The sequence below is a fragment of the Vulpes vulpes genome, chromosome 1, assembly GCF_048418805.1.
Source record: "Vulpes vulpes isolate BD-2025 chromosome 1, VulVul3, whole genome shotgun sequence".
In the NCBI taxonomy this organism is placed as follows: Eukaryota; Metazoa; Chordata; class Mammalia; order Carnivora; family Canidae; genus Vulpes; species Vulpes vulpes.
Window position 1 is genome coordinate 184,035,617 of NC_132780.1, and position 17,188 is coordinate 184,052,804.

General features: G+C 38.4%; 1 protein-coding gene across 8 annotated transcripts in view; it reads left to right on the forward strand.

Moving 5' to 3' along the window:
- KLHL32 (kelch like family member 32) overlaps window positions 1-17,188 on the forward strand; it is a 275,868-nt gene that overhangs the window by 38,566 nt on the left and 220,114 nt on the right. For 7 of the 8 annotated variants that reach the window (XR_011997162.1, XR_011997170.1, XR_011997169.1 and 4 more), the window contains exons 2-3: window positions 8,212-8,287; window positions 15,856-16,036. Coding sequence is in view for 4 of the 8 variants with exons in the window: in XM_026002906.2 (XP_025858691.1) it covers window positions 8,265-8,287; window positions 15,856-16,036 (204 nt within the window). In the remaining 4 variants the exon portion in view is untranslated. The remainder of the gene's footprint in view (window positions 1-8,211; window positions 8,288-15,855; window positions 16,037-17,188) is intronic. The other variant, XM_072737742.1, reaches the window with a different exon arrangement.

The following is a 17,188-nucleotide window of genomic DNA, read 5'->3' on the forward strand; positions in this document are numbered from 1 at the left end:
ATACCTGTCATCTGAGCAATTTACTATGTGAGTCATATTTGTATGTATAATAAAGGGAGACACATTGATGTTTATTGAGACCCTGTGATTTATCAGTCTTTGAACTAGATATGTGCCATGTATTATAACAGCCCTGTGATAAGGTGGCATTATCTGTATTTTTAGAAAATGACAAAATTGAGTCTTGAAAAAGGTTAAGTAACTAGCCCTTGGTAACTTGGCATCAAGTTGATTGATATATGAATGTGGCTCCATTTTATAAAATATTTGTTTTATGTTTCCAAGCTGCATTTATTTGGTTGTATTTTTAACTGCAAAGACTGAAATTTGTGTTACTAGTCTTTTGGGGGACGTTGCATGTTTTAAGTAGTATCACAGCTAATCTCTACAATGATAAGCACTGTATCTGCCTTGTGTCTTTATACTAATTATGCTGCAGAAAAATTCCCTTCTTTCTTTCCCAAGTTCATTAAGCTGAGCCAAGAAACTGATCAAAAGATACTGAAAATTTAAATACATGTTTTCTTAACTATTTTTATAAATATATTTCATGCCTTTAAATGATACTTAGTGACGTCAGTAAATTCTCTTTACCAAAATGATATTTTTATATATTCAGTGGTTGACCACTAAGCCACAGGCATAAATAGCATTTGCCTCCTCCTCATATAATGAATTTGTGTGGAAAACCATTTAAAACTGAGTCTTGAGGAGCTTGGCCTTTTAAAGAAGGTGGAGGAAACAGCATTAAATGTCATAAAAATATGTACATTAGTTATCTAAACCTGGTTTCTGGGGAGTTCTTGGAGTGCATTTTTCCCCTAGAAGCAATAGCTAAAATTTAAATGATGGTCAGGTTTTTTGATAAGCGCAAAATAAATGAATATGTGTTTTTGAAGCAACAAAGTCTCTCTTTTTTCCCAAACAAAATCTTATGTAGGACCTTAATTGCATTTCTTAGGAATCTTTTAACCCTCTGTTGAGTTAGCTTAAATAAACAAGGAATTTGTTACGAGGATCTAGGTTGTTTTAGGAACCCCCGAGGGAGGTGCGCATGGAAGATCCAAAATGTCCTCTCTGCATCTCTTGTCTCTTTCTCTCTGTTTACCTGTTTCTTTTCTCTGCATAATTACTTTCTTGGTGTCCTTAATCCACATGGCAGAAAACAGAGCTGAGACTAAGGTGAGACAGGTGAGGTGCCGAATTTAAGAGAGTACTAGAAAACTCTATGATCAAGGTAAACAATATATGTATTTTTAAGTTTGTGCAGCATTTTATTCAGTTCTACCAACATCTGGTTGAATTACTTCACCTGATAAATCATTTGTTCAGCTTCAACCTTTGCTAAGTAGATAAAAATGTTAAATTCTATAAAATAGGCATGCATCTTACTTTCACATAGTTAAATGAGATTCATATAGATTAAAAGATTATTTAATTGTGGTCTCAATAAGACATTAATTAATATTCTTCAACTTTTAATTAAGTACAATCTATCATATATGAATTTTTTTAATGTATATTTTTATATATACATGGCTGGCACTATTTAATTCACTGGTTGACTGACCTTGAATTCCCTGTTATGCAATATCCCCCTAAAGGTTCATATGTTAATTTGTATTTTTTTAAAGTTTTTATTTAAATTCCAGTTATTTAACATGCAGAGTAATATTAATTTCAGGTATACAATTTAGTGATTCAGCACTTATATACAGCAACTGGTGTTCATCACAAGTGCACTCCTTCATCCCCATCATCTATTTTACTGATCCCTCTACCTGCCTCCCCTCTGGTAAACACTGGTTTGTTCTCAATAGTTAAGAGTCTCTTGGTTTGCCCCCCCCCCTTTCCCTATGCTCATTTGTTTTGTTTCTTAAATAATACATATGAGTGAAATCATGTGGTATTTGTCTTTCTCTGACTGACTTACTTCACTTAGCATAATACTCCCTAGCTCCTTCTACCTCATCGCAAATGGTAAGATCTCATTCTTTTCTATGGCTGAGTAATAATATAGCCTTGTATATGTATATACCACGTCTTCTCAAAGTAAATAATATCTTAATGCAGTGTTTCAAAGTTGATGATAAACAAAATGTCAAAATTTTAAGTAGAGATAAGATTAGTATAAAAATAACCACCAATATCATTTCCTGTATTGTTTTTATTTGCAAGTGAGCAGCCCAACTGGTGTGGAGACTGGTGGTTCCAATTCTAAATCCCAGAGAAGGGTTGTGATTAGCTCAACTTGGGTTAGGCCCAGTCTCTTAGACCAGTCAGCTAAGGCCTAGGGGTGGGAGGTGTTTGATTGCCAACAGAACCTTGTGGGAGGCTGGACATACACAGTACCAGGTGTCTACAAAAGTATTGGGTTCATGCACATGAGGAGACTGGTTGGGGTTGAGTGAGATAAGGAACTTGACACTTGGTATTTCTTTCTCCTTACCTTAAGGTTTCTCCTTAGGTACCACCATTGAACTTAGCAATCACTGAAGGGGAGAGTTGAGCCCACAAGAACAGGGAATTCAAGGTCAGCCAACCAGTGAGTTAGTGCCAGCCATGTGTAAGGCCCAGGAGACAAGTACTTGGCATGTTTAATCAGGATAATATCTGATGAGGGCAAGTAGATGCAATTCCTCAGACACGAAACTAGAGGGGTCTGGATGTTGGGGAGAGGTTGATTGTGTGAACTGGTGATTACGCTTATACAGTGGGCTAAAGAGTAGGAGGTTCCCTTTTGTTCCTTTGGGAACTCTGGCACCTTTCCAGTAACCTTCAAACCACAGCCAGACCGATCTTTTTAAAATGCAAATCTTATCATACCAGTCTCTTACTTTAAAACCTTCTGTGGACTCCCACTGCTTCAAGGATAGAGACCAATACTACTTTTTCTTTTTGTTTTTTTAAGTAAGTTTTCTGCTCAATGTGTGGCTCAAACTCATGACCCTGAGATTAAGAATTGAAAGCTCCACCAGCTGAGCTAGCCAGGTACCCTGAGACCAATATTCTTAATACTGTTTGTGTGATCTGCCCTCTGGCCTCTAATAGGCCCCTGCTTCTTTCTGTCTTAGGACCTTTGCAGAGGCTGTTGACTCTGCCCAGTATACTTCTCAACAACTCTTCCCCCTACCTACCTCTCCCCCAGGTAATAAATAAATAAATAAATATATATATATATATATAATAATTTATTTATGATTCTATTTATTTATTCATGAAAGACACACACACACACACACAGAGGCAGAGACATAGGCAAAGAGAGAAGCAGGCTCCATGCAGGGAGCCCGATGTGATGCGGAACTTGATCCAGGGACTTCAGGATCACGCCCTGAACCAAAGGCAGATGCCCAACTGCTGAGCCACCCAGCGCCCCAACAATTATCTTTTAGAGATCAGCACAGATGTTCCATCCTCAGAGAAATCTCTTCCCTGATTACACAGGATGGGCCAAGTCCTCTGGGTGCCTGGGTGGCTCAGTCAGTTAAGCATCTGTCTTTGGTTCAGATCATGACCAGGGTCCTGGGATGGAGCCCTGCATTGGGCTCCCTGCTTAGCAGGGAACCTGCTTCTCTCTCTTTCCTGCTCTCCCTGCTTGTGTTCTCTCTTCCTCTCTCTCTCTTAAATAAATAAATAAAATCTCTAAAAAAAAAAAACTACAATAGTCAATTAGAACAATAAAACCACAATAATATAATAGCTAACATCATGTGGCAGGTAGCTTCTGAGAATTTTAATTTGTTCAATCCTCACAATAATAGTATGAAGTAGGTGATACTGTTTTTAGGATGAGGAAACTGTGCTTAGTGTCCATTGCATTGATCACAATTATGATTAAAGAATGAATTATATGGGCCCTGTCAGTGGCCAGGATGGGACTGAAGGAAGCCTTTTGTTTAGAAGGAAAAGGCTAGATGTTGGTCTTGAGGCTGTGTTTGTGAAGCAACCATGCTATGCTCTGGGTGATGTGCTTACTGGGTATGGCTTTGAGAAGAGATCAGTGATGACTGTGAGAGTGTTTTACCCTGAAGCCACTCCTTGCTGTCCACCATGGCCCACTGTCAGCCCTATGAAAGGAGGAACTCATGTATTAGCTGTTATATCCTAGGAATTCAGCTCTGGGTCTTACATAAAAAAGTAGTTTTTCAATAAATATTTATTTTATGAATCACTCAAAAAAATTTCCAAAATTTTGGGAGTATTTTTGAGCAAGCTGCATCTGAATTCTATCCTAAAGTTACAGCACTGATGATGGGAGTTATTCCCCAGGGCTTTAATTTGATCTTGGGCTATCTGGTGGATGCCCAGGACTCGAGCTGGACACCTGTGTGGACCCTGTTTAGGGAACAGGTGAGCCAAGGGAGCAGATATCAGACCTCAGGAGTACTGGTCTCTAAAGTGAGGCAAGACTGGGAGGAACATTCTGCCCCAAGTGGAAGTAGAGAGATTAGAGTCTCATGCTTCTTACATAGGTGTTCACAAAGGCTAATTTGTGGAGGGGAATGAGTTAACCTTTATAGTTTTGGGATCATGCATATGGGAGGCTGAGATGAATACATTCTAGAACTCATAGAATAGCCCAGTCCTATGTGCCCTTGGGCTCAGAAAGTTTTAGCTGGTCTCCACTGAAAGGGACTTTGAACGTAATTATTCTTAATTCACAGAAAAAGAACTACCTCATTTGTTTTCAACTCCATATAGCACTACCTTTTGGGCTTGTGTGATTGTATCTCTAATGGGCTGTGAGCACCCCTGAGAGCTAGATGCTTGGAGAGCCATTCTAGCCTTTCTTCTTATCGGTCTGCTCCTGGAGCCCTGCCAGGGTGGTCCAGCCCTGAATCCATTTCTGGATTCTGAGGAAGGGAAGGGTGGGAGACTGGCAGGGATCTCCTTGGGCTTATGAGAAGAGCTAAGTGCCCTGATTTAGGAAGAAATCCACAGCCCCTCCTCACCCCCCAACCACCCACAGGAAAAGTGGAAGTGAGCAGGAGGAGAGATAGAGATCTGGCTGAGTGAAGTAGACACTTCATGTAAGGGAAACTTAAAATATAAAGTATAGCTAATAAACTTAAAACATAAAAACAAGTGTTACTTATACAAAAGCCAAGATTATAATTCAAGGACACAATTTATATAAAAGTATATATGGTATATAGTAAATAACATATAGTAAAAATAGTAAATATAAATAATAATAAACCTTTCAGAGGCGATTCATCCTTTATCTTATTTTAATTCACCTTTATATATTTATTTATTAAAGAGTTTACTTATTTATTCATGAGAGACAAAGAAGGAGAGAGGCAGAGACTTAGGCAGAGGGAGAAGCAGGCTCCATGCAGGGAGCCCCATGTGGGACTCAATCTTGGAACCCCAGGATCACATCCTGAGCTGAAGGCAGAGTCTCAACCCCTGAGCCTTTAAAATGGTGTCTATTTCACTAAACTAATTCGCCTTTAAAATGGTGTCTATTTCACTAAACTTTGTAGGACATAGAATGTTCTAATTAGGTAATTTATTTTATTTTATTTTTTTTAATTTTTTTATTTTATTTTATCTTTTATTTTTATTTTTTAAGTAGGCTTCACACCATGCATGGAGCCCAACACAGGCCTTTCTTTCTTTCTTTCTTTCTTTCTTTCTTTCTTTCTTTCTTTCTTTCTTTCTTCTTTCTTTCTTCTTGTATATATTTTTTTATTGGAGTTCAATTTACCAACACATAGCATAATACCCAGTGCTCATCCCGTCACGTGCTCCCCTCAGTGCCCGTCACCCAATCACCCCAACCCCCTGCCCTCCTCCCTTTCAGCCACCCCTCATTTGTTTTCCAGAGTTAAGTGTCTCTCATGTTCTGCCAACACAGGTCTTGAACTGACAACCTGGAGTTCAAGACCTGAGCTGAGATTAAGAGTTGGATCCTTAACTGACTGAGCCCTCCAGGCACCCCTAATTAGATAATTTCTGAGGAGAGCTAATTCAGTGAGTTGGTCTCCAAACAGCAAGGGAACAGCATAAGAATCTATCTTATGATTTCTAATTATGTTTGGAATGTCTGAAAAATATCAACTTAAATGTGTTCTTTAATAATGGATTATTTTAACTTTTAGGATTCTTGTTCTCCATTTGTCCAGTTATTGGGTACATTTACAAGACTTTCAGAAAGATAAGGGTTTTTTTTTTATATCTCTCTGTAATAATAAATGTTCTTTTGCCATTTTAAAGTTCAAGTGTCCATCTCTGTTTGTGTTTGTGTTAGCCTGTGAGAGCCTGGAGTTTATAACCCAGATTCTGGAAAGAAACTGTAGCAGTGGTAGGTTGCTAGGAAAGTCTCTCAGCTAATTAAACAATGTGCCTTGAATTGTTCTGAGTCTCCATACTGCCCAGTCATACTGGATCAATTGAAAATGATACTCATTTTGGGGATTGTCAAAACTTAAATTAGAAATACATGAAATTCTAGACATCCTATTTTCAATAATTAAAGAAAACCAGAAATAAAAAATATAATTATATGAAAATGTTCAAAACAACCTAATGTTCAAGAACAGTGAAATACTTAAAGAGATTTTGATATATCCACATGAATTACTATACAGTCATACCAGCTTCAGGTTTATATAGAATGTAGCAAATACTGTATTTTAGTTAGGTTAGAAATCATAGCTCTCTCTCTTTTATACAAATCAACAGAAATAGGTGCAGTTTAATATATTACTTTCTTAAGTGTTTTCACAGTTACACTTTGCAAAATAAAATTGAGACAGAAGGGGAGCCTGTTTAAGATTATCCAGAATAGAATTAATTTTGCCACTTGAGTGTATTAGAAAACAGGAGCTAGACCCACTAGTGAGAGTTGTAAAGCATAGTCGTGGACTGCGTTCCAGATTATTTAAATAATTTACTTTTTTTTTTAAGATTTTATTTATTCATGAGAGACAGAGAGAGAGAGAGAGAGAGAGAGAGAGGCAGAGACACAGGCAGAGGGAGAAGCAGGCTCCATGCAGAGAGCCCGACTAGGGACTCGATCCCGGGTCTCCAGAATCATGCCCTGGACCAAAGGCAGGTGCTAAACCGCTGAGCCACCCAGGGATCCCAATAATTTACTTTTTTGTTTAGAGTTACATCAGTGATTGAACACAAAGGTTGGGAGGGGGACTAGAAGGGGGCCTTTGAGGTGGGAAGTGGGATTAAGAGAGTATACAGCCAAGGAGCTATTTCAAGCCTGACAACTTTATTCTATCGTATATTTATAGTTATTCTAATCTTAAAGCTCCTCTAAGAATCTGTTTTCCATTTCCTACAAATTTTCATCCTTTCTCTCTCTAATTTTTTTCATCTAATTTTCAGAAATCTGCACCTTGAATAGAAAATTATCTTTCTGGGGACACCCGGATGGCACAGTTAAGCCTTTGGCTCAGTTTCATGATCTCTGGGTCATGAGATTGAGCCCTACATGGAGCTTTGTGCTCAGTGCCAAGTCTACTCAAGACTTTCTCCCTCTCCTGGTCCTCCCCCCTAAAATAAATAAATCTTAACAAAAAAAAAGATACTCAAAGTACTTAAAATTATCTTTCTGTAGATTCTTAGCCAAAACATACTTGATTTTTTTAAAGATTTTATTTATTTATTCATGAGAGACACACAGAGAGAGAGGCAGAGACACAGGCAGAGGGAGAAGCAGGCTCCATGCAGGGAGCCTGATGTGGGACTCCATCCCGGATCTCCAGGATCAGGCCCTGGGCTGAAGGTGGCAGTAAACCACTGAGCCACCCGGGTTGCCCAACATACTTGATTTTAACCTAATTTCACTAATATTCAGGTATGGAAGAAAAGTAAAATTGCTATAAAGGACAAGTCAGCTAGTATCTATGGTTAAGACTTTGTAGCTTTATTTTATCAAATCTTAATTTTTCCCTTTGGCCATCTGATATTTTAATTTATTACTGTAACTCTTAATTTAGCTATTGTTGGTTCTCAGTCACATTTTACTACTTAGTCCCTGAAGTTCCAGTGAAGTGAAAAAACTTAAAGACATCTTGAACCATTGCTTATTAAAGAGCATTCAGTCGAAATGTTGAATCTTGACTATGAAACTCCCCCAGATGGCTCCTTGGGGCTCTAAAGCATTCGTATTATGAAGGCCCAGAGGGTGCTTTTTGGCCTTTAGCTCACTGTGCTTTATTTTTTTTTTCTTGTCTTTTTATTCAGCTGGAATGCTTGCAAACTGCTAAGGCGGAGATCCTGAGGAACCCAGCTGGAGAATGCCGTCTGAACGCTGCCTGAGGTTGGCCCCATAGGAGCTTCCTTGTTTGGTGTTGTGAGCCTTGAAATAGTCACACTGCACATCCCAGGGCTGAGCATCCCAGTACTCAACACATATTTAAAGGAATTAAGCAAACCAGTCAGAGTGTGTGTGAGTTTAGTATTGTAGCACATGGGTTAACCACTGTGATCTTATTTACTGGTCATACCCAGGTACCTTTCATGGTTCTTTGAATGATACTACTTATTATCCTTTTCTTATTTGGGATATCTAAAAAAAATATATACTTCTATAAAGGTATATGATTTAAAAAGAATCAGAAAACTACTTCTATATGACTATCATCCCCTTTACAGCAGTCACTTTGGGGAATGTGATACATATTCTCAAAACACTCAACATTTTCTTATAATAATTCATTTATTTATAGATATTTATTGAGTCACACACTTTACTTGATGCAGAGAACCCAGCAGTGAATAAAACAGATAAGGTTCCTGCCCTTATAAAATGTATATTCTATGGGGGAAACAGATATTAAGCAAATCACACCCAGTAACAATGCAAATATAATTGTGAAAAGTGCTTTGAAGGAAGGGTATAGGGTTGATAGAGTGAGAAACTGTCTTCCTGTAGAAGGCTCTATAATCTGAGATCTTAAGCATGGGATGACATGGGGAAATGCTCTGGATCAGGAAGGAACTTGGCATATTCCTAAAATTCAGCGTGCAGTCGATAAGAAAACATAGGATACTTTTTTTTTTTTGGAATATTCTCGGTGGAGGTAAGTCTTCATTATCCTCTGAAGAAACAGTCAAAAGGATCTTCAGAGCAAAGAATAAGAGAGGTGTGAAACATAGGAAATACTTCCTTTTTATTAAGAATTGGGTATGTCTCTGAAATAATGGGACCAGCTTTCTTCCACTACTCTGAAGCTATTAGAGTTGACCAGTTCCAACACTATGTTCAGAAATGGAGGGAGGCATTGCTATAGCTGTATAGCGCCAAGTCCATTGCTTTAGATCAATGATTCTCAGTAGGGTACATCATGCAGCATCTGGCAACATTTTTGGTAGTCCCTGGGGTTGGAGGTGCTACTAGCATCTAGTCAATAGATGCTAGGGATCCTGTTAAGCACCTTATAATATGCACTGCAAGTCCCCATCACAAATAAGGATCTGGCCCCAGATGTTAATTTCACTGAGGTTGAGAAATCCTGCATTATATCTGGCATCCAGCCAGTATAGCAGACACCATGGTATCTCTCTACCACCACCTCAGCCAAGTGATTTATTTCTGGTTACTTGGATCTCTGTGCATTTTTCCCCAAATTACTTTTTACTTTAAATCTGCCATCTCTGCTTATATTGATCAACTCTGATCCCACTACCATCTGTCCTCCACTGTATTGATCAACTCACCTCCCTACTATCTGTCTTCTATGGTACCATCATCTCTTTAATGGCCATTCCTTCTCTGCTGCAATGCAGAGTCCTTCCTTCCCCACCTTTCAAACTTCCCTTGTGCTCCGAGGAACTGTTGCACCATAATCGTGTGCTCTGCTGTATCATCTCCATCACCCTGAAAAGCTCTTCACCTGCTGACTTCACTGAGACCTGTCCTTTCCTGCGGCACCACCTCTTTTGTAGCCCTGCCAAATGTGTCATTATTATCTCCTCACAGCTCATGTATTTGGGGGATGGGCAGGGATGTTGTCAGCTTGAGTAAAGAGTTAAGATATAAGGCAGAGAGAGAGGAAGCCCCTGACTCCCCTGACTAGGCACACAGGCCACATTTAATCTTCAACCTGCTTATCTCCAAAAATTGTCTCCTTCCTCTAAGCCATCCACTCCCATGGTCACCCTTTGGGCCTTGCATCCCCAGTAGTTGCTATATTTCTGATCACTGCATCAGCCGCTTTACTCTTCAGGATCTCCTCTCTGTCTAACCTGCTAGTTTACCTTCCCCCACTGTGGTTGTATTTTGACCTCTTTACTGGCCCTGTTACTTTTTACTAACCCATCATCCCTTTCTTTCCCTCATTTCCCTTCTTACTCAGTTTAGATATCATGAGTCTTTTGAATCTTTGATTTCTCTTCCTGCGTTTTTGATGTATTTGCTTGACAATATCCCAACCCAGATGAACCCAGATATCCTTGTTTCCATGCCTACATTGTCCAATGGATATTGGTTCCACCAAATCTTTATATTCAACAAACCAAAAGAATGCTAAGAGTTTTAATATGTGTTTCTGGTCCACCTCTGCCCTCCTGCTACTCAAAGGGTAATCCTTTTCTACCACTGACCCCAGCCATCCTTCTGTATTTTGAATACTATTCTTTCTTCTCAGCAGCCTTTGACTGTTGATTGTCTCTGCATTGTATTCTGGAGGCCCAGCTCTCTTTGTAGTTGAGTCCCAGATTTACACCTCTAGCCAACTCTCTTTCTGAGCTCCAGACCCTGCACCATTCCCTCCCTTTTCCTCAGGGTTTTAACAATTAACATTCTGTATGAGGGGCATGTTCCCTCCTATGAGGAGATCATACTACATAGCACTTGCTCTTCCCCACCTGGAAAACTCTTCTCTCCCCTTTTTGTGACAGTAACTCTCCTCCTTCATCCCCCAGCTCCAGCATTACTTCTGGGAGGCCAGATTATTTGATTAGTGTGTAACTGCCTTGCTAAACTGAATGTTCCACAAGGGTTGCTACCACGTTTGGTTTGTTCACCATTTTATCTCCAGTATATAGCACAATACCTGGCATAGGATAAATAAATGTTTGTCGAGTGAATGAATGAAGGGAGGAATGGAACAAAACTGTTCATTTATAATTAAGTTCCTTTCTGTATAATCTTTATTACTTCTTAATCATTCTCTAAGAATGCTGTGTTCTCTTTGCTTATAATTTTGACCATTGCTATTAATTGTTTAGCATTCACTTTAAAGTATTTACAAATTACAAATAAAAAGGAAAATTAAGTTCTATTATGGGATTTTAACAGCTTGCTGACTTAAATAATAGGGCTGCTTTAATATTAATATATTTAATTTGTATAGAAATATTTTGATTATGGAATTGAAGCGATTAGGGTACTTAACTAAATAGACTGAATTGAGATAATCACAAATAATTCTAGTACTACCAGTTTTTTTTGCTCATTCTTTTGTTTCTGTGTAGTCTATTTAGGAAATGAAGCCCTTTATGTTACTTGGCTGCATTTGATTTATAAGTATGTAATACCTTATTGGTGGCCTTACTTGAAAACTACTTGCATATATTTTGTATATCTAAATACTAGATTAACATTGATATAGAATTGACTTGAATTTTAAAATTTGAAATGCAGATGTTTAAAAACCAGATAGCTGTTTTGGAATTTAAATCTTAAAAACTGACTTTATGAATTTACTTTATGAAAAATGAGACCCTCCGAGATTTCTGTGATCAAAAATGTTAACTCTATAAACTAGAAGTAGTGATTTACACTGTGGCAGAGCTTCACTCTGAGTGGGGTGTACCATGTTATGAATGTTGTGCTCTGCATTTGATTTTTTAGTTTTTGCTATCAATTCTAGAATGAAGGTTAAAGACTTGAAGTCATGAATAGTCCTGTTCCCTGAGAACTCATTTATTTATCTCCCTGTTACTGAATGTTGACATATGGTCAATCAAATATTCCCTGGCATCAATCACTAAAAAGCAATCTGCTGCTCAGAGAGTTTGGGGCTTCCCATGTTGTACCTGCAGAGGCTGTGCCCTGTGAGACACAGGAACAGCCATGCTCCTCAACAGCCTTATGGGATACCTGAAGCCCATACAGAGTTCAAGTGGAAAGGAATGAGGGATATGTCCCCCTGGGGGCTTACACACTGTCCAATAGAACCATAATGTGAACCATATATATAATTAAAAATTCTCAAGTAGTTACTTTTTTAAAAAAGTAAAAGGAAACTGGCAAAATAAATTTAACTATATAGTTTATTTAATGCAGCATACCCCAAGGCAACATGTAATCAATGTAAAATATTGGTATTTTGCATTCTTTTTTCATACTACATCTAACGTCAAGTGCATTTCAATTTGGACCACCCACATTTCAAGTGGCCAATAACCACCTGTAGCTAGTGGCTGTTGTATTGGACAGTGTACTTCTAGGGGATTCATCAGAGGAAAGACTGTTGGCATTGCCCTGGGAAAGCCAAGTCACCTTCTGCACTTGTCTGGGAGTTTTAAGGTGGCAACATTGCTTCCATGGATGACCTTTCCCAATCTTAGAATGACATGCAAATCTGAATACTTTGGGAAATGTGCCTCATGTTTTCTGTTTCTTTTTTTTTCTTCAGTAATTTGGGAAGTTTTAGGAATATTCTCTTTCTTCCTTCTTCATTGTTTCCCAAATAATGGAGGGATATTGTTGGGAAATGTAGTGTGCTAATTTGATGTAAATTATAGATGTCAACGGGGCTGTTTGCAAGCATGTATCTGCAGTTGTTCATAGCTATCTATACACTCCTTATCTTAATTTAGACAGGATACTTTAGAGTCTCTGATTCACCTCCTCCCTTATTTATGATCACTGACCTCATCAGATGGGCCTGCCACTTTCTAGCTGTGTTCCGTGGTCACACATGCTTTAACATTTAGAGGGTTGAAGTCTTTTGCAGATTTACATCTGAGAGTTGAGTGGGAAGTTACTTTCAGAATATAATAAAGACTTGTTGATTAATAGGCCTTTATTTCTTGCCAAATGTTGGAGTATTTGTTTCTGCTTTTAAAGATTCCTAACATATTGGCTCCAAAATATTTGGGATCTTGTGCCAAGTGTTGCCTTAAATATTTAGCATGTTGTTTTCTTGAAGCTTGACTATTTCAAGCCCAGCTGAATGATCCTGTGAAATTGTGCAGCATCACTATTGTTTCAGAGCTGAGCCCTTTATTCTTTGCCAAATTTCAGTTTACAGCTGCTCTTTCCGTGGCGAGATTTAATCGCTGTCAGTAGATATCTGAAATGGAAATACTGATTCAGTCTTGATAATAAGGACATGAATTGTGGCACTGTATTTGGAAAATGAGTAAGGAAACAGGTTAAAGCAATTATTTTAACATATTATGCTGTTCCACTAAAAATGAAATTTTAAAATACATTTATTTAACATTTAAGGTGTTATTAAAAGGGAGAAAAGTAATGGGTGCTTCAAATAAATTTTCAATGAGAGTTTCAAATAATAATAACTAGAATCTCTTTTTCTGTCTCCAAACTTATCTTAGTTGCAGTGCAAAGATAAATATTTTTGAAGCCTGATTTCAGATATTTCTTATCACTATCTCTTGTTATTATCTTCATGTGTATTCTTTTTAAAAGGCAACTTTGATTTTGAGATAACATGAGTAATATATGCATAATATAAAACAAAGTTTGTATGGACTTTGTGATTTTTTTTTTCCCTCTGCAGTCTTCACAGTTTTTTTGAGATTTTTGGGATAGTCTTCTCAGTTTGTTATGTTGTTTTGTCTTTTTGATGTTGTTTTTAAGTAGGAAGGTGAATTACATTATTGTGTTCTTGGATAGGTTCTCAAAATGCCTGATCTCTTGGACCTTCGGTTTTCTTATCTGTAGAATAGAGATAATAATCGTGCCTGCCTCATAAGATTGTTAAGATGATTAAGTGAATTAGTAATTATAAATCAGTAAGAATACTTCATGGAACATAAGAAGACTGTTTGTAAAAGACATAAAAACATCCTTTTAAGAAAGATTTTAAAAAAACTATCCTAGAACTTTACTTTAGCAGATAGAATATTTCTGCTACTATATTTCTGCTAATATTTCTGCTAATAATATTCTGCTACTATATTTCTGCTAATATTTCTGCTACTATACTATTCCCTTATTGCTTTAATTGAGTGATGCTAATTAATCTCCATTCCAGGCTTTGCATAGAAATTTGTATTAAAAAGTTACTTATGCTTCCGAATGTGGTTTTCAGTTACTGATTTTAAATGTCTACCGATAGCTGGAGCTGCAGGATGAATATTCAATGACAGTAACCATTTCAAAACTCACTGCTGGATTTCAACTGAAAATAATCCTCCCACCTTCCCACGAGAACTTCCTATATCCTCACCTCCTGCCAAGTTTTTTTTTGTTGTTGTTTCAATAGTTCTGACATTTCTGAGGCTTCTCAGTCAGAAATGTCCAATAAAGCTTACGAGGCTGTACTCTGCATCTCACAGGAAGCATTTGGTTCACTTTAAGGTGGTGGCCTGTGTTGAAGTGCAGTTTACCAGCTGAGTGGCACCACAGGCTGGGCAGAGCTTTGTTAAATAAACTAACCATGTAGACTAGTCGCCAGTGGCGACTCCCTGGCTTCCGCGAGTGGCTCTTTCACATTCAGAGGGAAGAACTGGGTACAGAAGTTGTCAGGATAGGAGAGACGATGCTCAGTCACCCCGATGGTATCTTCCCTCAGCTTCCAGAAGAGTCCACAAGCCAGAAACCGGGCTTGATGGCCCTTGTTCTCATTCTGGGAGTAACTTAGATTGGTGTAGCTCACCCATCCTGATCTCCTGCCATTTCTGAGATTTTAGAGTCCTGTGGAGACTCTATTCATAGATCTAGGCTGGAGTTGTTCATAGCTATCTACACACTCAGGGTAGAACATTATGTGTTCATGGCACCACTTCCACCTTATTTTGGCAAGATCTGGGGTTTCACTTAGGAGTTCTGAAGAACATAGGATGGATATTTTAAAATAGGGTAAGGAGTGAAGGGCTAAGTTTCACAATGAGCAAATTTAGCAATTTCAAAAAATAGAATGGAAAATAAAATTATATAGTCATTCCTAAACATAGTACAATGACCACATACAGAGATTGAAAGCTGATAATATAGATATATTTTACTTCCAGCCTTAGATTTTTTTCATTTACCATGACATTTCTTTTGATGTTCTCCTAAAGTACATAATTACCCAAGTTTAATAATCATCTGCTGTGGTTTAATTAATTGCCTTTTACATGGAGTGACTAGTGGCAGCTCTTTTTTCTCTAACCAACACTTACTCAGTTTTGTTTTATTTATTAATGTAATAATAACATGCATTACATTAATGAGGGGAGATATGGCAACTTCCTATATCTCTAATGAGTCTGGGGTCCCGTGGATTCTGTGCTAGATCAGGGCATGGTGGTGATCATGTTCTGAGCTTGCACTAACCCCACACAGGTGGTACAAAGCTAGAGAAGGAATTAGAGTTAGGGCAGGGGTCGCAGAGAGGACAGATTCACATATGTACACACATCCAGATACATATCGGGAGAAAGTGCTGCACTCAGAGATGTGCATATCCATATCCAGGGGACAGAGGCCCAGAAGCAGAGGCTCACAGGCCCACGGACATGGGCCAATACACAGACACAGATGGACACACAAAAAAATGCAAACTCAGAAAGAGAAGCATTAGTAGGAAAGAGAAAGACACCCTAACGGGGTGAGGAAAAGAGACTGGTGCTGAGGGGGTGAGGTAGCACGGGGGCCACAGGGGCTGGCCAGCGGAAGAGTGTTGATGTGATTGCTCTCTTTCGTAGTATTCAAGAAATGCTGACAGGCCAGAGGCTCTGCCACTCGGAATCTCACAATGATAGTGTCTTGGCAGCGCTGAATCAACAGAGAAGTGACGGCATCCTCTGCGATGTCACCCTGATTGCCGAGGAACAGAAATTCCATGCTCACAAGGCAGTCCTAGCAGCATGCAGCGACTATTTCCGGGTAAGTTGGGGTAGTTTGTTTGTTTGGTTGCTTATTTGCTTCTGTTAAGATATTATTCAACGGAGGATGACAAAGTTTCCTGAAGTGGCAGGCAACCTCAGTCAGTTAGATGACAGTTCCCAGACTTGGGAATGTTGGGGGGGCTTTCCTGGGGCAGAATGAGATTGGGGTTCCAGTGGGATACTCCCTGGGCTGGACACCCAGATGTCCCTCCAGTGGAGAACAGACTTTGCATCTGAGCCAAAGGGTGTTTGATACCATCCCACCATAAGGCACTGTGGTGTTGTAGTGCCCCATAATGGGTGTGAACTGGGGGATATGATGTTTCTAGATTCAGGATCAGAAGGACAATCTGTAAAATAATTGGTTAAAATTTAAAACATTCATAAATATATGTATTGTTTCTGATTTTTAAATTTTCTATGCCATCTCATCTTACTGCTTTCCAACTATTTGCTCCAGAGATAGAGATACAGTTGACCAAATGGACTTTTATGGTTGATAAATGTGTGTTGGTCTGAAGGCATGTGGTCTTGTTTAGTAGAACTTTAGAGCTTGGTTTTCAGTGGCTAATGAGATATGGTGAAATATTTATTGCTTTATTTTAATTCCAGTATAGTTAACATACAGTGTTATATTAGTTTCAGGCATACAATATAGTGATTCAGCACTTTCATATATCACCTGGTGCTCATCACAACAAGCACCCTCCTTAATCCCCATCACCTATTTCACCCATCCTCCCACCCACCTCCTCTCTGGTAACTCTCAATTTGTTCTTTGTAGTTAAGGGCCTGTTTCTTGGTTTGTCTCTCTCCCTTTGTCTTTTTGCCCCTATGATCATTTGTTTTATTTCTTTTATTCCTCATATGAGTGAAATCATATGGTATTTGTCTTCTCTAACTGACTTATTTCACTTAGCATTGTACTTTCTAGCTCTATCCATGTCCTTGTGTGTTTATTGCTTTTTTAAAGAATAAAATATACAGTATGGTTATAGCTAACTAAATGTCATTTATTTAGTACTGCCTATGATTGAAGTAAGTGGTAGAAAAAAACTTTGTATACATTTATCATGTAAATGAGAATAGAAATTAATTGTGATTTTTAAAATTTCCCTTACCAAGGTCTCAGAATGCTACAGAAAACCAA